Source organism: Bidens hawaiensis, unplaced genomic scaffold (assembly GCF_021521415.1).
Source record: "Bidens hawaiensis isolate Kalapana, Puna unplaced genomic scaffold, B.hawaiensis_p1.1 tig00004105_1, whole genome shotgun sequence".
Taxonomy (NCBI): Eukaryota; Viridiplantae; Streptophyta; class Magnoliopsida; order Asterales; family Asteraceae; genus Bidens; species Bidens hawaiensis.
In genome coordinates this window covers 1,628,824-1,655,839 of record NW_027491242.1, presented here as the reverse complement: position 1 = coordinate 1,655,839, position 27,016 = coordinate 1,628,824, and the positions used below count along the sequence as shown (strand labels likewise).

Genomic DNA, 27,016 nt, shown 5'->3' with positions numbered 1-27,016 from the left:
ACCCGCCATTAGGGACTGGCCACCCGCGCAGCATGGCTACACGCATAAGGCTCAGACTCAATAATATTTCAGTAGTCACCTGAAGAAGGAATGAGCAAAGCCGGGAACATTCCCGCATAAAGGCGGGAGGGGGAAAACTCCCGCCTAAATGAGCCAGTACGTATAATAATGGAGGATCTTTTGTGTGATACCTGACGAGGTATGGACAAAAGATCTGACCAACGATACGACAGCTCACTGACAGCAGCATGGCAGACAACACGCCACAGCACTGTGACCAATAGCCGCCGCCTGCTCACCAACTCCTGCCATATCACGTGCCTAGCCTGTAGTTGGTGGAAAAGGAAAAGTGAACAGCACGCCTGGCCACTGTCAGCCGCTACCTATCCACCAATTACCAGCAGAGCACGTGCGTAGGCCACAGTTGGCAGAGTAGTAGGCCGGCTAAACCTCCTTGGAAACCCACCTTCGGCTATAAAAGACATCAAATGGTAATATCATTTCATCATCTAATATCTTGTATAATTTACCTGATAACTGCTCTAGTATTAAGAACATACTTTATATTCAAAGAGTAATATAGACTGATTCTCACGCCGGAGGGTGGTCACAAGGAGGAACCCCCCCCCCCCCCTTTCTTAGTGACGAGCTCACGGTGTCTGTTTTGCAGGTTATCGGAAGAACCATCTTGCCGGAATTAACCCCTCGTGGGAAACGTCTATCTAACCCTCAGGTTACTTGTAATCTGTCAGGGTTCGACTGGTGTTTCTTCAGTATCCTAGTGGTTAGGCGAAGATCTTTCTGCGTCTACAAGTATCCATGAAATATTAGCCGACTGCTATCTTACCAACGTTGTTAAACTGGAGAAAAGAGATCGGTTCACGTATCCAAGAAATATTAGCCACTGCTATCTTGCCAACGTTGTTAGATTGGAGAAAAGAGGCAAGTTCACAATGTTATATACAATGAAGAAGATATGACTCATACTGGATCTTCAATAAAACAAGAACTTAACTGCAGGGGCGCAGCTACGAAGAGAACCGGTGACTGCCGTTTTCTCCGTTCATAGGGTAAATTCCGCGATTTTTCCAAAATTTTTTACGCGGTCACCCTCAACGTATATTTCCAAAATACTACCAGTATTTTTTTTATAAATATAATACCCGATTGATATTTTTTATAAAATCTTGCAATTTTTATAAACAAAAGTTATAAATAGGGACGGCAATGGGTCGGGTTTAGGTATTCCCAAACCCATACCCGGTTATGAAAGTCCGTCCCAAACCCGTCGGGTTTCGGGTTTCTTATCGGGTTTTGATAAAATACCCGTCGGGTATACCCGGCTCAAAACTCGCTGGGTTTCTACCGAGTTTTGACAAAATATAACTAATCGATTACAAAAATGGTTACTATAAAGATAAAATGTCTCAAACAATTGACATATATAAGTTTCGACAAATAATATATTTGGAATATAGTATATATATAATATAATAAGCTATATCGGGTACATCAGGTATATAATCGGCTAAATGAGTTTATATTATCGGGTAATCGGATATATTAGAAATTCCAAACCCGTCCCAAACCCACGAAAAATTTCAAAACTTATCCCAAACCCTAATGGGTCAGGTATTACCCGTCTCATTTATGTCGGGTTTCGAGTTTTCACATCGGTTTCGGATTTCGTTACCGTCTCTATTTATAAAGTAGTAGTTGAATAATAAAAGCATTTTTTTGTAAAGCTCAAAATTGAAGGTGCTAGTTGTAAAAGTCAAACTTATTTAATCAAAACAAAAATATAATTCATTCCCTCACCTTGCCACTGCCCTGCTGTTCCTACCCACCGTCCGACCGCCGTCCGCCGTATACGCCACCGGCCTACCGCCGCCGACGACCAGCCTTGTCAACAAGGTAATACTTGATCTTTTTGTTGTTGTTAAGCATTGTATTGGATTTTTATTGAAGGATTATAAAATTAGGGTTTGTATTTGTAGAATTGGGGATTAGGGGAAATTGATCAACTAAACTTGTAATTGGTATTGTATGGTGAAATTTTACTTTAACTCACAATATTGAATCTTCTTAATTATAAGCTACTCACCATTCCTCTCGGTTCTTGCATTATTATGAATATTTTAGGTCTTTGTTGGTTAAAAAATCATCTAGTGTTTTTTTTTTTTTTTTTTTTTTTGAAGAACAATCGTTTGAATGAATGAAAAAAATTTAGATATATAGATGTCATATTGTTTGATCCGACCCGAACCACCGATCCGAACCGAATTGTCGACCCAAAAATTTTTGGGTCCGTGACTTCAGTCACCGCCATGACGAAGCCCGAGCCTCGCCACTGCTAAACTGGACAAATATTTGGATGACATGACATCAAGCTACAAGTTTTCTCGTGGGTGATCAACAAAGCTAAACTTAACATTATATACATGTGATCAATGGTGTATATCCCATATCAATTATATCTCAAAATCCGTAAAAATTAGAGGGAATGATATTGGTGGCAATGTACTAGTTAACTTTCAAGCTCGAGCTTGGAAATGATGGCTCATCATCCCAACTCGAGCTCCGATTATTATTAAACTATAAGGTTGCCTGATTGCCTTCTTTACATCCTTAGTAACTATGGCACCGCCTAAGTTAAAATTGTTTGAATTGTCAAAAAATGTCGCAAGATGAAAGATTGATCGGTTGTTTAAACTTCAAACTATTTGGTCTAGTAAAACATATGATACAATGTGCATACATACATGTATTTAATGCATATATACACATCCGAAATTAGAATATGGAGATGAGTTGACCAAATTTACTTTTTGAAGGTCATAACTTTGACCACTTTGTAGTACATATTTTCAAAAATAAATTTCTTTAACTTTATGTTATTTTATTATATCCAACTGCTATTAATTTTCAACAAGATCTCTTTCGCTACAGCTCCGGTGGGTTCTCTTAACCAAGCCATTGCTTATGAGATATCGGCTCATTCTTCAACTGGCATGTAGTCATAGCCCAGTTCCTAATTGGTTGGCCCGTATGTGCAAGCAGGTAGCTTGCTTCTGGGCTGTCCGGATGTCATGTTTATTCAACATCTTGATGGTGGTTATGTTATTTTTTGTTGTTAAAAAAACTCAGGTTTTGTAGTTGTTTTGAAAATTTAAATTAAAACAGATTATTCTTTTTGACTAAATTAGAATTGAATTTGTTGAATTAAAGACATATTTTGAGAATTTTCCCTTATTTTAATACTCTTTGTGTTTCAAAACGGGGGTTGGTAATTTTGTGCTGAATTATTAAGAAGTGCCTGATTAAAAGATAATCTTTGAATCATTTAGCATATACCGTTGTGATTCCTGTGTTAATTTCCCCGGCTTAGGTGTGTAGGTAAATCAGTGGTTAATTACTACTACCCCGGGAGTGTCTGCGAAAGCACACAAAATAATAATAATAATAGTAATAAAAGCGCGGCAAGGTTGAAAGCAACCAATTTAGGATTTGTTTGTGTGGAATGACAGCAGTGAGAAGAGAAATGAAAATGAAGGGTGAGATGGATCTCGGTGGTGGCGGTAAGTCATGTGAGGTTAGCGATGAGATCCATCAGGTTCCTTGCTGCATCAAGTACAACGGACCATCTCCTGTTTCTCATTACTTCAAACCCAAACCCACTGGTACACTAATCATCATTATATTATTTTTATTATATGCTTTTAATTAATTAGGGATGGGGGTTTTGTTTTTGTGAAGGTATTTCGTTGGATGGTCTAACTGTGATGGAGGCTCACTTCCGAGGAAGGAAACTGCAAGGCACAACCCCAACACTTCCGAATGGCTATTCCGGTACCAGTTCTATACTCTACTTTACTATACTATGTTGATGGAATTGAAATATTATTATTCCTTGCTGCATCAAGTTTGTTTGTGATCAAACTATCAATATGTTCCCATGTTCAGTTACCATCTCAAATATGTTAAAACCAAACAAAACAATGCAGGATTTGTGATAGGAAAGATAACATCTGCTAAGAGAAAAGCTTCTGATACTACCACCGCATGTTGGCAGACCAAGGCCAGGTTCCAAAACATTACGTTATGGAATCATGATAATCTACCATCAAAAGAAGACGCTTTCTTGCGTGCTTTCATTGGTTTGATGTTGCGAAAGCAGTAAGTTCGTGTTTCATATATGATTACGAAAACCCCCCTTGTATAAATGTTTTATTTTGACAACATCTGTTTCAACAGTTGCATAAACCAGTGACGGCTGCTGATATGGAGTCTGCATCTAACCCGGGAGCTATAGTAACAGACTGAGTGGTTGTCGGGTCAGATTTCTTTCTTTCAGCAACAAGTATTTATGCCATTTTCGGTGTCCTGTTTAATTAAAATAGAAGGCCTTATTATAACAATTTATATATTATTATTCGACTGTGCTGTTGCTATATATTATCAGTTCCATCAGTTAAGTAATATTTCACACACAAACACACACAGTAGTTTAGTCTCCAATCTCCATAGTTTAGTTTTGTTTATTTATTTATTTTTATTGTTATTATTATTAGAAAGTTATAAAAGGGTTAAGCTATTTACCTTAATTATTTTTACTTGCTGAATTGACATATTTAACTTGTCATTTCGGTTATATTTCTTCACTTTCTCATTATAAGATAAGATATCTCTTTAGCTGTTTACAAGAACTGTTGTTCGGTGGCGCGTTATGGATCACTCTTTATCATTCGTAATATCAGCTTTTTTTACCATCATTCAGCCCGCTACTCAACTCATGTTATATCTCATTCTCCCACCATTTTCCATCATTTCTTTAATCCTTTTATTTATATTAATTAGTAACAAAAGAAAAGGATAAAAAATAAATATCAATTAGTTGAGTGGGGTAAGAACCGACGTGACCATGATCATTTGGACCCTATCACTAGTGAACCGGGGGGGGGGGGGGGTTCCATTGGTGTCATGCGCACCTCCGCAGCACCCCTATGACCACCAATGAACCATACCCCATAACCTAACTCATTATATTACCTATTAATTAATATTACAATATAAGAGTTTATGGCTTCACCACCACCATGTTTTACATATATTCATATAAAATAATTACATGGAAACAATTTGGCTGCGAGTGGTCTGGTGAATTAAAATGTGGGACTTAGGTTGAACCTGAAACCTTGACATAAAGTTTGTTCATTCGACAGTCAAATCTTCTAAATTTAACAATTTAGTTAAGTCCCTCACAAAATTGAATTATGTTTTTAATAAGAATAATAATTAACTTTGGTTCTTAAATAAATTAATAATAAATAAATTTAATAAAATAGTATTTAGTTTTGATAAAATGGGTGATTATGTAATTCTATTAATATTTTAATCCCCCGTTCTTTTAAAAAAGAAATTATATGATTGTTTTTTTCTATTTATTAAAAAGGAGACATAAAATTATAAACATTTGGCAAAGTTTTAGATCATGAATTTATTGGATATCATTTTGATCATATTAAAACTTTACTTTTTGAGTTTTCTTTTCCTATTGTCATTGTGTATATAGGTATGAAGGTATCCTACAATCCATGCCATAACGAATCAAACCGGTACCAAGTACTCATCGCACCATTGCCAACGCGCGAGTCAAAGTATAGGGTCATAAGGCTGGGCGTGAAAATATTTTAGTTTATTGGGAAAATTTACCGTGTTTTGAAACAATAAAATTTCAATACAAAGTGGTATATACTGCTAGTCAATGTAAAAAAGAACTAAAAAATTAATTAGATTGTGCCATAAGGTTGAACAGCCCACTGGATCACAAGCTATATTATAATAGCATATCACATTGTTTGGCAATATGACAATAAATATTATGTTTCTGCCCCTGTTTAAACTTGAAGCCGATAAAACTTGTTATTGTTTCTCAGAGAATAAAGATCAAGGAACCATGTTTTCCTCAATTGCCCTTTTGCTAAATAAGTATGGAGGAGAGTATCCTAGCGGTTAGGCGAAGATCTTTCTGCGTCTACAAGTATCCATGAAATATTAACCGACTGGCCAACGTTGTTAAACGTATCCAAGAAGTATTAGCCACTGCTATCTTGCCAACGTTGTTAGATTGGAGAAAAGAGGCAAGTTCACAATGTTATACATAGTGAAGATATGACTCATGAGAAACAATTGGATCTTCAATATGACTCATATGAAACAACTGGATCGGTTGTTTAAACTTCAAACTATTTGGTCCAGTAAAACATATGGTACAATGTACATACACATACATGTATTAATGTATATATACACATCCGAACTTAGAATATGGAGATGAGTTGACCAAATTTACTTTTTGAAGGTCATAAAGTCATCCCAAGATTCATGATTAGTCGGTCTTAACTTTGACCACTTTGTAGTACATATTTTCAAAATAAATTTCTTTTAACTTTATGTTATTTTATTATATCCAACTGCTATTAATTTTCAATTTAAAGCTCCTTTGTCCTTTGTCAACCCAACATCCTCTTTAATTTAGCATACTTTTTCTTCTAGAAAGAACAAAATATTTTATATTTATTTGACTTCACCAAGTCCCAGGAAAGAAAATAGTCAAGTGGGGTCAAAGTGTTGTTACATTACTTATAAATCCAACTCACGGGTCTTGTTTGATACCGTGCTTAAAAAATTAATCTTATTTGTTAAATTCAGGATCATCTCAAGTACTCTAGGCTGTCTAGCAAGCCTCAAATATATACGTACATATATGGGTTAAATTATCTTACGCAGTCTTCTATATATAGAAAGAGTATCAAACGGGCTCGATTAAGCTCAAACTAGCGGCATTAGTAGCGTCTCATCGAACTCTTCAATATTAGATTTTAGGTTTTGTTTTTCGAATCCTAGCTTGTAGATTTTATAATTTTTGTTTAGACAGTTATGTCTTTTTTTTAATTTATTATTGTGGTTTTGTTTATTTTCGTCATTTTATTTTTCCCCCTCAACATTGTGTTATATTACTCAACATTGCTAGTTTTAGAAAACTATATATGTATTTGAACCCAACTCACATGTATATTATATAAGATTGTTTGGTTCGTTGAATCTAAAACCAATCTTTAACTAGAATACTATATATATTTAAGACACTTATAAACAACGATTTGATGTGTTAACAATAAACAAAAATGATATAAGTATAACAATGTCTACACGTGTGTACGGTGTATATGCAACCATGCATGCATGTATGCCGTTACAATATGATAGTTTTAAAAAACGAAACACTGAATTATTGAAATCCACATCCATTTTAATCTATTCAATTATTCATGTTAAACCAATTATGAGTGATACCATCCCTATAACAAAAATATCCATTAGTTTCCTTTGACAAACACATACGCATGCATATATATATATATATATACACACAAATGCGATCATTTGAGAACTCCGATCCTTTGAGTTGTAGGAACTTGAAATTAACTCTACTAACAATATTTAAAAAAAAAATCATATGTATTATAAGTAAGTTATAACTACAAAACAAATTAAGGTAGCGTTTGATATGCAGGAATGACAAAGGGAATGGATTGATTCATTAAGTGAGAATGAAGAAAGTGGTGTTTGGTTACCCAATGGAATGGAATTATCTATTACACATGGAATCTCATTCCATCAAAACCATTTCTTCCTACCCCCTTCTTTTTTTTCATTTCATTCCTCCCTCACCCTACTTTCCCAACACCACCACCACCTAACAACAACCACCACCACTACCATCGCCACCACCACCACTTGACCGTCACTGTCATAGTCACCACCACCTCCGCCACCACCATCGCCGCCGCCACCACCACCACCACCAGCGCTACCACCGCCACCTGACCATAACCGCCACCACCACTTTCGTTGCCTGTCCACCACTACCGTCGTCGCCACCTTCTACCGCCATCGCCATTTCAGTTTTTTATTTTTTATTTTTTTGTAAAAAAAATATTTTTTGGGATAGGACTATTTTATTATTTCTATTTCATTCCTATAATTTTTTTTTGAATACCAAACAACATAAAGTAATTATTCATTCCATTCCTATATGTTAACCAAACTAGACAAAGGAATGGTTCTGATCCATTTCATTACAATGTTCATTTCATTCATTCTCTCATTCCATTTCCTCTTCATTCTAATACTTCCAACCAAACATACTCTAAGTTAATCAACTTTTAAGATAGGTGTAACCAACGCTTGCATTACAACACAAATAATAAATATGTACATATACAAAGAGAGGGAGTATGTGTTTAGGGTGAGAGTTTCATTTAGCTAGTTATGAGATAAATTAGAAAGAAGCAGCTGGCATGGCTACATATATTTATATTCAATGTTTGCTTCACGCAAGCAAAATCTTTATTTGGGTGCCTTTAAAGCCTTATCTTTCTCACAAAACACACCTATCAAACCCTAAACTCTCTCTCTCTCTTCACACACACAAACCCTAATTAATAACATTCAAATTACGAAACAAACCCACAAATATTCCATAGTCAAAACATGAGTTCAAATCCTAGCACTAGTGCTGGAACTGGTGGGCCATGTGGGGCTTGCAAGTTCTTGAGAAGAAAGTGTGTAGCAGGATGCATATTCGCACCGTATTTCGACTCGGATCAAGGCGCGGCTCGTTTCGCAGCCGTGCATAAGGTGTTTGGAGCTAGTAATGTCTCCAAGCTCTTGTTACATGTCCCGGTGAACAAGCGGCTTGATGCGGTGGTGACAATATGTTATGAAGCTCAAGCCAGGATTCGAGACCCGGTCTATGGTTGTGTTGCTCATCTCTTTGCACTTCAACAACAGGTTTAATTATATATGTCTCATTTAACAACAAATTTTAGTTATGTGTCATGAAAGATTATATGAAAGTAGCTTGATCAATTATATAAATATCTAAATATACTATCTTACCTATATGAAGTAAGAAAAAAATGTCAATAACTTATCTCCTATATATATTATAGAAACACTCATACACAACCTTATTTGTTTCTCAATTTCTAGTCATGTTACAAGTTAGTTGTATATATATATATAATGTATTTTAGGGTACTATACTAACTACTAAGCCAATTATATGTAATTTAGTCAAAACTAGAACCACTAGATTCAGTTTACCTATATTTTTGTTTAATTTCTTTTTATTTTATTAGACTAAATATGCATTAAATAAAATCACACATTAAAAGAATAACACGAATGTGAGAATAAAAATTTAATAAGTCATTCTATAAATTATTCCAGGGGATCCATTTTTTTCAGAACCAATTATATTACATTTCAATAAAGATTTGAAGTTGAAAAACAAATAACTATTTGTTAAGATATAAAAATGTGCATATATCGAATGTGTATTAGCCAACTTAAATAATAAATAGTATTAAGATATAATACGATTCTTACGCTTATGAACATATTTTTTATTCGGTTTTGAAATAAACTTTTTCACACACACATATATATATATATACATATATACTAGTTTTTATCCCCGTATTACGGGGGTTGTTTTATATTGTTTGTTCTATTTTTTTTAATTTATATTTTTTTTATTGTATGAAAGTTAATAATATACTTATGGTTTGATAATAAATTGTTTCACAAATAAATGAGATGTTATAACCCGGTTTAAAAGCTATATGGTTTTGATGAGATCTAAGACCCGTTTATGTTTTTTTACTATGAAATTGTTTTTTTTAATTATAAATAATAATTATGAAAGTTAATAATATACTTATGGTTTGATGAGACCCAATACCCATTTTTTTTACTATAAAATTGGTTTTCTAATTTAAATAATATATATATATATCTTTTTTAAAATAAATAAGATATTAATTTTTAGTATAAACCTATTTTATAAGATTTTTACATCAATAATTTGGTAAGAATAATTTTTTATTTAATGAGATGTTATAACCCGTTTAAGGAATATCTGGGTTTGTTAAGGTTCATACCCACTAATTCGGGTCAAATGCATGAGAAACCTCCATTTAAAAATCAAGCAAATCTGATGACTTCAAAAAAAGGGAGAGCGATCACATCGCGACACATAAGATTTTTATATTTTCGTTTATATATATATATATATATATATATATATATGTGAGACAGTGAGAGAGAGAGAGAAAGAGAGTGAGAGAAGAACTAAGCTAGAATATTGGGGAAAACATGAACAAATGTAAAGAAGGGTGATGTTGATAAAGTTAATGAAAAAAGGTGAAGTGTTTTATTGTAGGAATTACTTGTAAATTAATCATGTTTAATATATATGTAGATAATTATTAGTATTTGTGATATGGAAAGGAAAAAAGTAAGATATATAGTAGTTATTTAATTTGATTAAATAATAGATGGGTTGGTTGATGCTTATATATATGTGACAACTATGTAGCGGGGACTACAATGTTTCTCCTTTGAAGCCTAATTTGTTTTTCGGTTTTTGGGGAAATGGTCGCTCTTTTTCCTCCTCATCATGTGCCTTTAAAGATTACAATTTACTATTTTAAGTATGTATTATTTCATATATTATATCTTCTTTTTAATAACTATTAGTTGGTCTAGAGGATCTCCGATGCATTGTAGTAACAATGTAACATCCATAAATACATAACATCCGAGTATCACCTAAATGCTATCGTTAGAGATGCTCTTACGTATGCATGCATATTTAGGTGGTTATACGTGCGTGTGTGTATACAACTTGCACTGTTTAAGTAAATCGTACAAAATAAAAACATCTAGCAAGTTAGTTTGATAGTTTTTTATGTACCTAATCTATGCATGCGTACTTTATAAAATTTAAAACACAAATTTTGTTATGTATATGAAAATTTGTATTAAATATTTGTTTTAAATAATCTAAATTATTGATTGTTGATAAATAACAGTCCCAACTTACGAATTTACTAATAATGGTCCAAACTTTTAACGTATTTGTTTACACTGGTCTATGACTAACGGAATGCTAACTCAGTTATAGTTTGATTATTACGTGGCACACCTAATTGTCAAAAAGCTTAACATAATTTCAAGGTGGCAAAATGCTTTTTTTTTAATTTTAAATTATGTTGTGGTTTTTTTAAATTTATTTTTAATTCTGTTGTGTACGTTTGTTTACAGTTGATTTAACTTGTTTTACTCCATACAAAACTATCAAGGTTCTAAACGAATGTAACTTTTTTAAACATTTGAGTTCGAGTTTGATAACTTGAGTTTAGTTTTCAAGTAAAGGTTTGAGCTCATACATGAAAAACGAGCATGGAAATATTATAATAAAAGTTAAAAGTTTATAAGGATTTTTATTGAGATTTTGAAGCTTATGTAATAAGTATGTATATGTATTGATATAAAAGTTAAGATTTACAAGATGATACTACTTGATTTTATGGACAAATTTGCTTCACCTCTGTACATATTTATAATGTTTCATTTGAAATGTTTAGCTATTGAAATAATTTATATTTTGTGAACTTAAAACGGTTGAAATCATACACTTCGTTATAATGCATAAAGTGTAAGTAATAACCACAAAATATTGGTGTCGGTTTATTGTATAACGGGTTGTGGTTTATATACTTGTGTCTTTTTTATTCTTTTGACGGTGTGCTTATTTTTCTTTTAGTGTTTATGGTTGTAACTGTGTTTTTACCGTCTTACTAGTTTGATTAATAAAATTTTGTTAATCGTTAAAAAAAATAATAAGCAAATGAGTATTATCCGAAAGGTTGTGCATACTTTAAATTTATTGGAAAAAAATGATATGAAATGAATTGAAATGTGATGGGTGAAGATTACAATCAACAAACAGAGAATCTAGAAATCTAGAATGTAGCTTCTAGCCTTTAGTTTCGAATTGCTTCCAAGGAACAATTACCCCAATTTATATCTCTATACTTTTTTTAATTTAGGATATTTTTTTTTATCAATTAATTTAAAATGATTTATTATTTTCTTGTCCATTTCAAGATAGTATCATAAAGTTTAAATTTTTAGGTATGAAAAAAAAAACAAACATATATAAAAACCAGTTCATTAATATTATAATATTGTTATAATCATAAGGCCCTAAAATCTTAATTTTTTTAAAGATGATACATTTAAACTGTATACTTAAATAAGTATTTTCACAATATGAAGACGTCTTGTTGAGAGTTTTACAAAGTTTTCACATATGTTTGATGTTCCAATACTAAGAAAATATTGTATTTAAGCAGGTGGCGAACTTACAAGCCGAGCTCTCTTATCTCCAGGCCCACCTAGCAACCATGGAGGCTCTGGCACCTCCTCCACCCACTCAACCACAAGCTCCACCTGTAGGATTTTCCATCGCTAACCTCCCGATCACGTCATGTTTCCCGAGCAATTATGATTTATCAGTACTTTTTGATCCAATGATGCAATCCTCTACGTGCCCAATATTGCAACCATTAGCACAACAAGTGGACCCCGTTGAATTCAATGGTGGCACCACAATGGGCATTCCGCCACAACAAGGCGCTAACAACGTCAGTGATCTTCATGAAGTGGCTAGGGAACTTGTGCAAAGGCGTGTCACTGAGTCTACGGAAGCTTTAACCTCACCATCACATAGTTAGCTGAGGTGAACGAGTTTGATTTTTTTTCTTGACTTAATCTGTTGACCACAAATGATCCAGGAGTTTGACCTTTTATATGTTTCTTTCTTAAGCTAAACTTGTGATTTTACAAGTTTTATCTTTTATAAATAAAATATAACATGATTTAATCTATTTATAAAAATAATAGATAATAAATATTGTCACATGTACATAACACAAAGCTGATAATAGTCATAGAAATGCAACTTTACTTTATGTGGTTTTAAAAGTGAAATGTTCTGTTATGTTATCTAAAGGATTTAATTTATTAACTATAACTGCAGAGTATTTAAATAATGTTTTTTTTTTTAAATTAGAGTTCACAGCTTTACTGTACAAGTGAACCGAAGCTATCAAAGCCTATATTTTCATAGCTTGTAGAGCATTTTCAGCGTCTTGTAATCGACTTTGTTCAGCATAATCGTGAGTTATCTTTGTATAATCATGAACATTGGGTTCAAAAATTTATCCCACAAGTGAAAATTTGACCAAATGTAACAAAGTTTCTTGAGTGATACATCAAAATAGATATAGGACACTTATAGTTTCTTCAAAGCTATCAACTATAGTTATGGGTCTTACAAAAATGACTGAACCAACTAAGCCGAAGCAAGTAGGACGGATTAAGACAAATGATTTGGTTCATGGTCAGTTTTAACAGTTTGACGGTCTAATAACAATATGAACATAAATTCCAAGTCAGACCCTAAACACCCTAACTATTAGTATGGCCTAATCTAAGCATATGAACATAAATTCCAGAAATTTATTAAAAATGCAACAAGAAAACCAAGTTAATTCCCACAAATGTATTAATAAGTTTGAATTTTGAAAACCTATGAACGCCATCGATGATTCCTTTAAACAGTGTTAGTAAAGGATTTGTGTTAATCTTCACTCCAAACGTTCCTTTCAAAATAAATAGAGTTGGATAGAAAGTAAATACATATATAAGGTTTTATCGATTTTACTGATCTTCAACTTAAAATATATATATATATATATAGAGAGAGAGAGAGAAAGAAGATTATGCAGCCTTTACTTAAAAGTTATATTTGTAAAATTCTAACTTTTAAATCTTCCTTTTAACTCGTAAATATATGAAATATTTTAATTATTTTTCTTTCATTTGAACTCTTGTACACAAAATTACATTATATATTTTCGGTTCATCCCCACTCCCCTCCCTTTTCTTCTCCCTTTAATTATTTTTCCTTTTTTTTTCTTCCATTTATTAAACTCGAGAATACATGTTTCTAGTGTTGTCCACTAGTTTTTTTTTGAACGGCGACTTTTATAGTGGTTGAATATTCAGCCACAGTTCTCGGAGAGAGCCCCAACCGTCCCACTTGGGCCAAGACTATGTTGTCTTAATCGGGCCCACACTTGGCATCCGAGTTTGGCTAGGCGTTCCACGAGAAAATTTCGAGCCCCCCTGCCACTTGACAGGAGTTGTCCGCCCACAAGAGCAAACTCTCTGGGAATGAACACTCTAATAGAAAACTCGTGTCGTCATCAAGATTCGAACTTGAGAGGCCAACCGGCATCAAGCTCTTACCTATCATTTGACTGGCCACTTGAGCTAGCCCAAGTGGTTGTTGTCCACTAGTAAGTTATTAAGTAGTGACTAATTGATTAATGATAAGTAGATGTTCTATAAAGTATGTTTTGGAAAAGAGAAAAACAATAAATTTTTAGTGATTATTTCTTGAATGGGATCATGGATCAAATGAGATTGTTATCATGCAGAGAAAATGGATTAGTGAACGCTTAATCTCAACAAGATCACCAGTTTTGGTAAATGGTACCCACTATATCACTTTGTTTTAAGCTTAGGTATAAGACATTTTATCAGTGACTCACTTTTTGAAAAAGTAGTCATTATTAATTGGGATACCAACGAGTGTCTAAAGTGACTATTAATTACTAATAGTAACAGTTGAGAACTTTGGTGTCGCAAAGTCTTTATTGCGCCTCTTTGCGGCACCTCATTAGTGGTAATTTTTTGTTTTGTTTTGTTTTTGTTTTAGTTTCGGTCTGTAATGAATGTAATGAAACCGATCGAATGCTAATTATGTTTGTGTATATTTCTTTTATCTTAGTATCTGTACCATAATGCACGTGACGGAAACCAACCGAATTCTCGTAGACTCGCGACATTTCGTTTTAGTTGCAGTACCGTAACAAAAACCAACCAAATGTTGTTGTTGTTGTTTGTTTGTTTTTTAGACACGGTAACGTTAAAAACATGATGAAAACAACCCGAATTTGCGTAGACTGACTGCCCCAATGTAAGGCCCCGTTACCGGTAGCCCTGCTTTCGTGTTGGATTTACTCATAAACGCAATTCTAATATCAGAGTTAATTAAAACATTCGCGGAATATAAAAGCTTTCATAAAACTTTTCATAACAAAACACATCTTGTCTTAAAACAACATCTTGTCTTTCAAAATAAACAAAACGTCTTGAGTCTTCCGATGCCAACCTCTTATTCAGTGCCACGTGTCTCCTCAAGCGAGCTGCCTCATCATACTCACCTGCGTGCATACTAAAAGTCAGCTACGCTGAGTGAGTTCTAGTTAATCATACATTATACAATACACACAAACTTATATTCTTTCATTCATACTTTCATACTTTCATACTTTCTTTTGTATTAACTTGCTTTCATATCTTACGTTATAAAGAGCATTACACCCTACATTCCTCGAGTATTATTAGGGCTCGGTACCCTCTTTCCTCGAGTATTATTAGGGCTCGGTACCCTCTTTCCTCGAATATTAGTAGGGTTCGGTTCCCTAGTTCTCGAATATTAGTAGGGTTCGATTCCCTCTTCGTTACCATACAACCATACATCATACCTCGAGTATTATTAGGGCCCGGTACCCTCTTCGTAACCATACAACCATCCTTTCCTTCTTTTATTAACTTTATCACATTCATACACATAAGCATACATATCATACTTACCTTATACATAGCGTTACAACCTGACAGTACGTGCAATATCCGAAGATCGTTCACGTACCATCAGGCAATCATTCATACATTTCACATTATTCACATAAGACATACACTTATCTCTTAGGATAAGCGTATTAACAAACATATTGAGTATGCACACAACCCCGAAAACATAACACATAAATGGGGCTAGAAACTCACCTGAATCCTGTTACGCTCTCCGTTAATCGTTATTCCTTTCTTGAGCTGTGCGAGACTAACTGTATAATATTTACACGTATCAATTAACTACTACTACTCACATTGTATTTCTATCTTTATATAACCCACAACGAACGGGGGTCCGGGGGCAGCGCCCCTGGCAGCGGGGTCCGGGGGCGGCAGCCCCTAGCAGGGTCCAAGGGGCAGAGCCCCTGGCTGGGGTCGAGCTGCCAGGTCAGCTTGGAAAAATTTTATTTCCATTAACTGTCTTAACACATTTTTCATTAGGTTTTTAATTTATTTTCTCATTTGCTAACTCCAGCGAACTTATCATTAAGCGAACTTAACAATAAGCGAACTTAACATTAAGCGAACTTAAGCATAGGCGAAATTAGTGTTCGGCGAAGTTAACCCTAGGCGAATATATGCCAGGCGAAGTTATCAGTTAGGCGAACTTGTCACCAGGCGAAGTTATCAGTTAGGCGAACTTGTCACCAGGCGAAGTTATCAGTTAGGCGAACTTGGCCTTAGGCGAAGTTACCAGTTAGGCAAACTTGCTTGCAAGCGAACTTGCTTGCAGGCGAAGTTCGCTTATAGGCGAAGTTGTGCAGTAGCTGCCGCTGTTCATCCTTAATCCCCAAAATCATCATCGTTTTACCGAGAAATCCATGGGTATGGCGTTAACAAGTCCCGCGATCATTCCCATGGCCTTGTTTGGGTAAAACTTAGCCCGAAATGACGTAAAGTTTGGACCTTTATGGTAAAAACGTTCAATACTAATGTTAAGGGTTCATTAATCGAGCCGTTTCCATTTTCGGGTTCATTACACCCGTATTTATCATCAAGTTTACAACTTTATGTTTCGTTTATACCCGATCTACTCTCGTTCTAAGTTTCAAGACTAAACGTTTATAAAAACGAAATCTTTAGGACCAAAACATACCTTTTATACGTTCGGTGTGGTCGCGGTTTGCTTGGTTATCTCGTATATTGAAGATCTAATAATGGTCGGCTTGATTTTTGGACTCGAATCCGCTCTCTCTCTCTCGGGCGTATGAGGTGTAGTGTATGTGTGTGTTTTTTGAGTGTGTAGAGATTTATGAAAGATGGAAATGATAGTTAGGGTTTTAGGATGGTTTAAGGGGATATTTATATCCCTTAAAGCCCATGGACCTAAGGCCCATTACCCTTAATCCATCTTAATTAATCTAAGTCCATGATCCGTTATTTACTCGGTATAACTTACTTAATAACGCGAAATCACTAAACGTAACTTTCTTTATTTATCATTATAATATTTAGGATGTTACACCCAATGCCCAGGATCGTCAACGATATGGTTTTATCAACAATCGAGTTTTATTGACCAACACCACCACATTGATCCGCTTCAAGTTTTATATTTTTTTGTTTGATTTTTCGTTTTAGTTCCGGTAAAATAACGCACGTAACTATGAAAGTGACCGAATACGCGTCAACTTACCGCTTCAACGCTTCATGTTTTACCGACCTCCCCCGACGCAACTTGTTTTTATAATATATTTATTTTAGTGTGAAATGAACATCTTTGAAACCGACTGGATTCGCGTCGACTTATCGCCTCAACCTACAACGCTCGTGTTTTACCGACCCGCCCGACACAACTAGTTTTTATACTATATTTATTTTAGTGTGAAATGTACGTATCCGAATCCAATTCGATTCGCGTCAACTTATCGCTTCAACGCTTGAGGCCGGTAACGCTCGTGTTTTACCGACCCGTCCGACACCAACTAGTTTTTATACTATATTTATTTTAGTGTGAAATGAGGGTTTTAACAGATCACACTCATCAGAACTTACAAGATCTCAATCTCAACTCCATCTCAGACCACTACACACACTCTTTACTCCGACGAGATCGCCACCGTAAACCACCACAATCCACCACCACCAGATCTAGCCGGAGATAGCTACGGGATGGCTTCTCCGGAAGCCGATTCCCGTCTAATCAACACCGTGTTACTTCCAGCCCTAGACAAGATCATCAAATCATGCTCATGGCGTAAACACTCCAAATTAGGTAACGAATGCAAATCCTTAATTGAACACATTAATTCACCTAAATTAGACCTAGCCACGTCACCTAATTCAAATTCACCTCACCACTCCGGTGTACTCTTCGATTCCGGTAATAACGTACTTAACCTAGATGAATCTGAATTGTTATTAAGTCCTATTATTAAAGCCTGCTGTTCCGGTGATGTTAAGATCGCCGAACCGGCGGTTGATTGTATACAGAAGTTGATTGCGTTCGGTTGCTTACGCGGCGAATCGGATCCGTCCGGTGGACTGGATTCGAAGCTGTTAGGGAAGGTGATTGAGTCTGTGTGTAGGTGTAGTGAGTTAGGTGATGAGGGAGTGGAGTTGTTAGTGTTGAAGACGATTTTGTCGGCGGTGACGTCGATTCAGTTAAGGATTCATGGTGATAGTTTGTTGGAGATTGTGAGGACTTGTTATGATGTGTTTTCGAATAGTAGGAATGTGGTGAACCAGACGACGGCGAAGGCGTCGTTGATTCAGATGCTGGTGATTGTGTTTAGGAGAATGGAGGCGGATTCGTCGACCGTGCCGGTGCAGCCGATTGTTGTGGCTGAGTTGATGGATCCGCCGGAGAAGGGTGGGGATGAGGACGTGCCGATGGCGGTGTTTGTGCAAGGGTTTATTAGTAAGGTTATGCAGGAGATTGACGGGGTTTTGAATCAGGGGACGCCAGTGGCAGCGAATGGTGGTGCGCATAATGGAGCGTTTGAGACGAAGACGTCGACTACAGAGTCGACGAATCCTGCGGATTTGTTGGATTCGACAGATAAGGATATGCTGGATGCGAAGTACTGGGAGATGAGTATGTATAAGACAGCTTTGGAGGGGCGGAAGGGGGAGTTGGCGGATGGTGAGACTGAGAAGGATGATGATTCGGATGTGCAGATTGGGAATAAGCTGAGAAGAGATGCGTTTTTGGTGTTTAGAGCTTTGTGTAAGCTGTCAATGAAGACTCCTCCAAAAGAGGCATTGTCAGATCCGCAGTTGATGAGAGGAAAGATTGTTGCTTTGGAGCTGCTCAAGATCTTGCTGGAGAATGCTGGGGCTATATTTAGAACTAGTGAAAGGTACTTACCACTTACACATGTTTTTCCGTTTCTTTATATGTTAATAATAATTTGGATTTAGCCTAGTTAAGTTATGCCAGTTAGATTGCTCTTTGGGAACGTGAATTTTATGATATAATAATGTCTGTATATGTTGCATCGGCATCGGCTATTTGGCTTATTGAATAAAGTGCACCATATATGATTTAGAATGTTCACATGTAAATAGTTTCATACCAAGGCCAAAAGACTTGTCTTTGTGACTAGTTATCCTTTTTATGGTATATTGTTTTGTTGAAGACATCGTTTACTATACTACTATACATCCGATCTTTATAAGCTAAAGAATAGTTTAGGGTTCTACTGCTCTAGGCATTTAATTTGTAAGCTCATTTTATTTTATAACGCAGTAATTCACGGTAGAAGACTATTCTTGTTAAATATGTGAATTGATAAACATGATGGATAAAATATGTTAACATAATACGTGTATAAATACTTTGGATGGAAGTCAAATATGTGAATTGATAAACATGATGAATAAAAGGAAAGTGTTATGCCAATAATATTTGATGTGTTGTAGCTCTGTAATTAACGGTTTCTATAATGAGTCAGTATAAATGAAGTTGATGAACTGATGCTACTATGCTAGTAGCTCGACTGAGTAGCTCTGCCAAACGCTTTTTAGAACATTGTGAAAAATACATGCGTGCAGTTTCTCTCCTTTGTGGTCGTGGCTTTAGAGTTACTCTTTTTAGTTTTGATAAAAAGTTTATTTTGTTTACTTCTTTAGAATTACTATTTTCTTTGCCCACTAGCAATTTGTTTGGATTAATGAAAGGATAATACTTTCCAGCTTTCCTTATGTTATGGCCAGCTGGCCACAAGAATCAATAGATCATCTTAAGCTTCTAGGCTTCTATACAAGTACTTAAACCTTTTGATATAAGCATAGAGAAACTGAATGTTGAGTACCACAGAATCGGTTGCTTTTAGAGTGCTACCGTGCTGTAATTATGACTACTAAAGTACTACTACCTGCTTCTGTTCAAACCTGTTAAAACACAAATTTTATTTCGTGTTAAGCCAATGTTCTGAACGGTTACAAGTTACTAGTGCTTGATTGATTGAAAAATCATCCTATAAATCTTACCTAATGAAAACTTGAGTTTTGTAGCTAGAATATTCTTTATTCAAGGGAACTTTTAAGCCTGCTTTCACAGTTGGTTATTTATCGTATTTACGATTCAACTTCAAATTGTTTGCACTTACATATTTACTATTTTTATTGGAACAGATTCTTGGGTGCCATCAGGCAGTACCTATGCCTGTCTTTATTGAAGAACAGTGCTTCAACCCTTGTGATTGTATTTCAGCTCTCCTGTTCCATATTCTTCAGCTTAGTTTCAAGATTCAGAGCTGGATTAAAAGCAGAAATTGGAGTATTCTTTCCAATGATTGTTCTTAGGGTTCTAGAAAATGTTGCCCAACCTAATTTCCAGCAAAAGATTATTGTATTGCGGTTTTTCGAAAGGCTGTGCGTTGATTCACAGATATTGGTAGACATATTCATCAACTATGATTGTGATGTCAATTCTTCCAACATATTTGAGAGGTATAACCTTTAATATTCATGTTACCTTTATAATTAACAGGATTGTATTAAATATGGCAAGTTTTTAATTTCCACAGGACGGTGAATGGACTTCTTAAAACGGCTCAAGGTGTCCAACCAGGTGTTACAACTACTCTTTTACCACCTCAAGATGCAGCCTTGAAACATGAAGCAATGAAGTGCTTGATTGCTATTTTAAAATCAATGGGTGACTGGATGAACAAACAATTGCACATTCCCGATCCTTATTCAGAAAAGAAATTTGAAGTTATTGAAAACAATCCTGAAACTGGAGATTCTCCCATGGAAAATGGGAATGCAAATGCAAATGAGAATGAGCCTTCAGATGGATTAGATTCCCATTCGGAAGCTTCTAGTGAAGTTTCAGATGCTTCAACAATCGAGCAACGTCGGGCTTACAAGCTTGAACTTCAGGTTAATATTTTCAGTTTTGTTTTTTATTCTGTTTTATCTGGATTTTCTCAGATATCTAAAGATAGATTAATTGCAGGAAGGTATATCTCTTTTTAATAGGAAGCCCAAGAAGGGTATTGAATTCTTGATCAAAGTGAACAAAGTGGGGAATTCTCCTGAAGAAATAGCGGATTTTTTAAAGAATGCTTCTGGTTTGAATAAAACTTTGATTGGAGATTACCTTGGGGAAAGAGAAGATCTATCACTGAAAGTGATGCATGCATACGTTGACTCGTTTGATTTTGAAGGTATGGATTTCGATGAGGCAATCAGATCTTTTCTGAGGGGATTTAGATTGCCTGGCGAGGCACAAAAAATTGATCGAATTATGGAAAAATTTGCTGAACGTTACTGTAAATGCAACCCGAAAGCATTTATTAGTGCCGACACTGCATATGTTCTTGCTTACTCTGTTATACTGCTCAATACTGATGCTCATAATCCCATGGTTAAAAATAAGGTATAATCATTTGATGTACTTAAATGGAAGTATTAACCATTATTGATCATATAGTGTTGCCAATACTGAACATATGTGTAAATTTGCAGATGTCAGCTGATGATTTTATAAGAAATAACCGTGGCATAGATGACGGAAAAGATTTGCCTGCAGAGTACCTGAAATCATTATATGAACGAATATCTAAAAATGAAATCAAAATGAAGGAAGATGATTTAGCTCTTAAACAGAAGCAATCTGTAAATTCAAACAGGATTTTAGGTTTAGACAGTATACTGAATATTGTGGTTCGCAAGAGAGGTGATGACAATACAAGTGATGATCTTATGCAACACATGCAAGAACAGTTCAAAGAGAAAGCACAAAAATCTGAGTAAGATGAAATATTTATTTGTTAAGAACAATTATTGTAAATTGTAAATCTTCATATGATTTTTACATATATTTTTATTTTGTAGGTCGATTTTCTATGCTGCAATGGATGTCTTTATACTCAGATTCATGGTAGAGGTATGCTGGGCTCCTATGCTGGCAGCCTTTACTGTTCCTTTTGACCAAAGTGAGGACGACCTTGTAATTTCACAATGTCTAGAAGGATTCCGGTATGCAATACATGTTACATCAGCAATGTCCATGAAGACTCATCGAGATGCTTTCGTGACATCACTTGCAAAGTTTACTAGTCTCCATTCACCAGCAGATATTAAACAAAAGAATATAGAGGCCATCAAGGTTTGTGTCATTTTTGACATCATAAAAAACTTTTTATGGCCATAAATTTCTTAACATTTTTGTTGTTTCACAGGCAATGGTTGCAGTTGCATATGAAGATGGGAACTACTTACAGGACGCATGGGAACATATTTTCACATGTGTGTCTCGATTTGAGCATTTGCATTTGTTAGGAGAGGGGGCCCCACCAGACGCCACCTTCTTTTCTGTTAATCAGAATGAATCCAACAAATCACAGTCAAAGTCAAACATCCTTCCTGTACTTAAGAAAAAGGAAGCTGGTAGGATTCACCAGGTGGCGGCAGCTATGAGACGAGGTTCATATGATAGTGCTGGCATAGGCGGTAATGTTACTGCTGGTATTACACCAGAACAAGTCAACAATTTGGTCAACAACTTAAGCTTGCTGGAACAAGTTGGAGAAATGAACCGTATATTTACAAGAAGTCAGAAATTAAACAGTGAAGCTATAGTTGACTTTGTGAAAGCACTTTGCAAAGTGTCTATGGAGGAGCTACGTTCTCCATCTGATCCCAGAGTATTCAGCCTCACGAAAATAGTCGAGATTGCGTATGAATCTTATTCCTTGCCACATCAGCTCTGCCATGTCAGCATTGCTTTTTAATTTTATTGTATGTAACTTATCTTTGTTTTTTCTTTTTTGCTCAGCCACTACAACATGAACCGGATCAGGCTCGTGTGGACAAGCATCTGGAACGTGCTTTCCAACTTTTTCGTTACTATAGGATGTTCTGAGAATTTGTCAATTGCAATTTTTGCAATGGACTCGTTAAGGCAACTATCCATGAAGTTTTTGGAAAGAGAAGAGCTGTCTAATTACAATTTCCAGAATGATTTTATGAAGCCGTTTGTGATTGTCATGCGCAAGAGCAGTGCTGTGGAAATTAGAGAACTAATTATCCGATGCGTCTCTCAGATGGTTTTATCACGTGTCAATCATGTCAAGTCTGGCTGGAAAAGCATGTTCATGGTATTACAATATTACAATATTACAATATAAAAGCTCTCGTTTTCTTGGTTTTCGTGCAATTTTATTTTATTTCTGATCCTGGTAACATTATCAGGTGTTCACAGCAGCAGCTTCTGATGACCATAGAAGCATTGTACTTCTTGCGTTTGAGATAATCGAGAAAATAATTCGAGATTATTTTCCATACATTACCGAGACGGAAACCACAACTTTTACCGATTGTGTAAATTGTCTGGTTGCGTTTACCAATAACAGATCTGACAAAGATATAAGTCTTAGTGCTATCAATTTTTTGCGTTTCTGTGCTGCAAAACTTGCTGAAGGAGATCTAGGTTCCTCTTCAACGTCCCTTTCGCCACATCAGCAAGGGAAGGACGGGAAACACGACCGTGATGAGTTGGCAGATAAGGAAGACCATTTATACTTTTGGTTTCCATTATTGGCTGGTGAGAAGAATAATTAACATTATTTGATGCTGAGATGGCATCTTATTGATCTATTTTCATAATTGTTTTATTTTTTTCTTATCAGGTTTGTCTGAACTTGGCTTTGACCCGAGGCCTGAGATTAGAGAAAGCGCCCTTCAAGTACTTTTTGATACATTAAGGAACCATGGTCGTCACTTTTCTCTACCATTGTGGGAAAGAGTGTTTGATTCTGTCCTCTTTCCTATCTTTGACTATGTTCGGCACGCGTCTGACTCTTCTCCTAATGCTGATGTGGATGAGCTCGATCAAGACTCTTGGCTGTATGAGACGTGTACTCTAGCCCTTCAATTGGTTATGGATCTGTTTATTAACTTTTATGAAACCGTTAACCCACTTTTGGAGAAGGTTTTGTCGTTATTAGTAAGTTTTATTAAACGACCGCATCAAAGCCTTGCTGGTATTGGTATTGCTGCATTTGTTCGTTTGATGAGTAGTGCTGGCGAGTTCTTCACAGATGATAAATGGCTAGAAGTGGTTTTGTCACTTAAGGAAGCCGCTAATGCAACACTTCCAGATTTCTCAATTGTTCTTAATGAAGATATTATCAACTTGAAGTATGAAGATGTTTCATTAGCACAAAGTGATGGCGACAATTTGGAGAACGTGCAGAAGAGTCGTCTATATGCTGCCATTTCTGACGCCAAGTGTCATGCTGCAGTTCAACTTTTGTTGATCCAGGTATAAATACTATATAGTTATATGCTTATTAAACATTCTTATTATAATCATAATATTGTTTAAATAATCATCTTTTTAAATCTGTCAGGCGATAACAGACATATACAACGGGTATAGACATCTTCTATCAGCAAAGAACACCATGGTTTTATTTGATGCAGTGCACACAGTGGCAGACCATGCTCACAAAATAAACACCGACACCACATTACGAGCCAAATTACTAGACTTTCAACCCATGACACAAATGCAAGATCCACCACTATTACGCCTCGAAAACGAATCATACCAAATCTGCCTAACATTTGTACAAAATCTTGCAATCGATAAACCTCTGTTTTATGACGAATCAAAAGTGGAGTCGTCTCTCGTTTCCCTTTGCCAAGAAGTTTTAGAATCTTACATAGAACTAGCACTTCCTGCAAATACGAACGAGGGGTCGTCTGGGGTCCACCCCCGGTGGTTGATACCGTTGGGGTCTGGTAAAAAGGGAGAATTGGCGGCTCGTGCTCCTGTTATTGTTGTAACCTTACAAGCTATATCTGGTTTGGGCGAGTCTTTGTTTGAGAAGCATCTGGCTAGCTATTTCCCTCTGCTTTCAAGCTTGATAAGGTGCGAACATGGGTCCAGTGATGTTCAGGTGGCTCTTAGTGAAATGCTTAGTTCTTCAGTGGGACCAGTTCTGCTCCGGTCATGTTGATAGGGTAAGGTATGTTTATGTTTAAGTTTGTGTGTTATAATACCGTTATTCTCTAGTTTAGAGATCGATAGGTTGGGTCAGGAGTTTTGTTGTATCCTGGTGATGAATTTTCATATGATGTAATAAGTATTGCGTACTTTTTGGTTTTGATATAGAAATTACAGTTTTCTTTATAACATGGTAGTTGATCCGACTTTCTGGTGGGTTCTTAGAGATGGTGATTTGTTTCATTGTTGAGTGTAAGGTGGCATGTTTATTGTCTTCTTGAATGTACAATCCCCGCCCTTTCTCGTTGCGACTGGTGATGAGAATGTCTCTTATGTTGCATTCTAGAATGTGTAACCTTGCTATAGTAAGCGTAGAAATTTTTTTGGACCATTTGAACAGTAATTAAGGTATCCGAGGTGCTCCACAAGTCCACATATTACCCAAATGCAACTACAAATCGCTAGGTTTTACTTCATATTTACCCACAGCTACCCAAATTGATGATGGTGGTGTTCCAAAGTACCTGAATACACACACACCATTTTAAATCATCGCACATTCGCACATGAAGACTCGGGTAGCACAACCCGAAATGCTATAACCATTGCACGACCCAAATTGTCGGTGGGTGTACCCACGTAGCCATACTAACCTATTTTGGTACACGAGCTACGTCCCTAATACCCTTAAATGGTTAATATTAAGTAATGAGAAGATCTTAGTTGATATTGATATAATAAGATTGAAACTAAGGGTTAAAGAAGAACAACCAATGTTGTTGACTTTTTATCTGATTAAATCTAAGTTCTATCAACTCTTTAAAGTTCGAATAATATAATTTTAAATTTTAGTACTTAATATTGTCTAAGTTATTCTATAAAAACAGAAATTTTAAATTTATTATTATTATTATTATTATTATTATTATTATTATTATAAATGATAATTAAAAGGCAAAAGAACCACAAAAACAAAAGTATCAAATTGCACATCACAATAATAACTCAAGGCAGAGGTGCATAAAATACCCGGTTCCGGATACGACTCGGTGTACCGACTCAAAATCGGTTCTTGCCCGCACCCAACCCGTGAGTACGACCTGATATAGGATTTCTTCTCGGAGTCATACTTGGAACTGCAGAAACCAGAACCGGATATACCCGGTCAAAACCGACCCTACCCGTAACCCGAAAAAACCTGACTATACCCGAAACTAGTTCCTACCCAACCTGGCTTTTACTTTTATTGACAATACCACCGGTTCCTACCCAGTTCCAGTTCCTAAAAATACCTTATTTGTGCACCTCTACTTCTAACTCAAGGGCTAAACGAGTAATTACATTTTTTGATTCCGTTTTAATGAGTATTTGCACCTAGGGGTGAGCAAAAAAAGGTTCGAAACTGCCATAACCGAGGAACCGGAACTGAACGGGTGCCTCAGAACCGCTAATGTTTGTTAACTTATGGTTCTCGATTCTCAGAATTTGTTTTAAACGATTCTCGGTCCGGTTCCGGGTAAAACCAACGGTTCTAGACTTGGAACCAAAGAACCTGAATATTAAAAACGTTTTAAATAAATTCACTAATCCCTAATTTTTACAAAGTAACTTATTAACCGGCATCAGTTCAATCCTTTCTTAATTCAAATTTTCTTTCTTTACGTTCAAGACCTAGAAACCATTATCAATTTTGGCTTAAGCTATCAAGGTAACTTAATAAAAAAATATATGATCTTCCATTTATCTATCTTTGCTAATGATTTTATAACTTCAACAATTAGAATTTAATAAAAAATATAACGGATGTTCATGTTGTAATCTAATTTAGTTTTACCGTGAAAGAAGACATACAATTGTATAAACTTGTTTTGCAACTTGTAAAGCTTGCACTCATTTTATATATAAACGATCGAACCGGTTCTGGCC

At 35.6% G+C, this 27,016-nt stretch overlaps 2 protein-coding genes across 2 annotated transcripts; both read left to right on the top strand.

Moving 5' to 3' along the window:
* Positions 1-8,556: 8,556 nt before the first annotated feature.
* LOC143625449 (LOB domain-containing protein 18-like) lies at positions 8,557-12,755 on the top strand. Its single transcript, XM_077095769.1, has 2 exons — positions 8,557-8,856; positions 12,270-12,755. The coding sequence occupies exons 1-2, from the start codon at positions 8,557-8,559 to the stop codon at positions 12,648-12,650; spliced, it is 681 nt and encodes a 226-aa protein (XP_076951884.1). The 3' UTR covers positions 12,651-12,755.
* A 4,963-nt stretch (positions 12,756-17,718) lies between these two features.
* Positions 17,719-25,279, top strand: LOC143625519 (brefeldin A-inhibited guanine nucleotide-exchange protein 2-like). The gene is made up of 11 exons (XM_077095835.1): positions 17,719-18,986; positions 20,263-20,580; positions 20,658-21,015; positions 21,092-21,514; positions 21,604-21,887; positions 21,973-22,246; positions 22,320-22,816; positions 22,916-23,237; positions 23,332-23,683; positions 23,769-24,403; positions 24,492-25,279. The coding sequence occupies exons 1-11, from the start codon at positions 17,797-17,799 to the stop codon at positions 25,101-25,103; spliced, it is 5,265 nt and encodes a 1,754-aa protein (XP_076951950.1). The 5' UTR covers positions 17,719-17,796; the 3' UTR covers positions 25,104-25,279.
* The last annotated feature ends 1,737 nt before the right edge of the window (positions 25,280-27,016 follow it).

Coding starts and splice junctions, on each gene's coding strand:
- LOC143625519 (XM_077095835.1), top strand. CDS start 17,797: ATGGCTTCTCCGGAAGCCGATTCCCGTCTAATCAACACCGTGTTACTT. Junction 20,581..20,657: donor TCTTCCAACATATTTGAGAG/GTATAACCTTTA, acceptor TAATTTCCACAG/GACGGTGAATGGACTTCTTA. Junction 21,016..21,091: donor CTTACAAGCTTGAACTTCAG/GTTAATATTTTC, acceptor GATTAATTGCAG/GAAGGTATATCTCTTTTTAA.
- LOC143625449 (XM_077095769.1), top strand. CDS start 8,557: ATGAGTTCAAATCCTAGCACTAGTGCTGGAACTGGTGGGCCATGTGGG. Junction 8,857..12,269: donor TCTTTGCACTTCAACAACAG/GTTTAATTATAT, acceptor GTATTTAAGCAG/GTGGCGAACTTACAAGCCGA.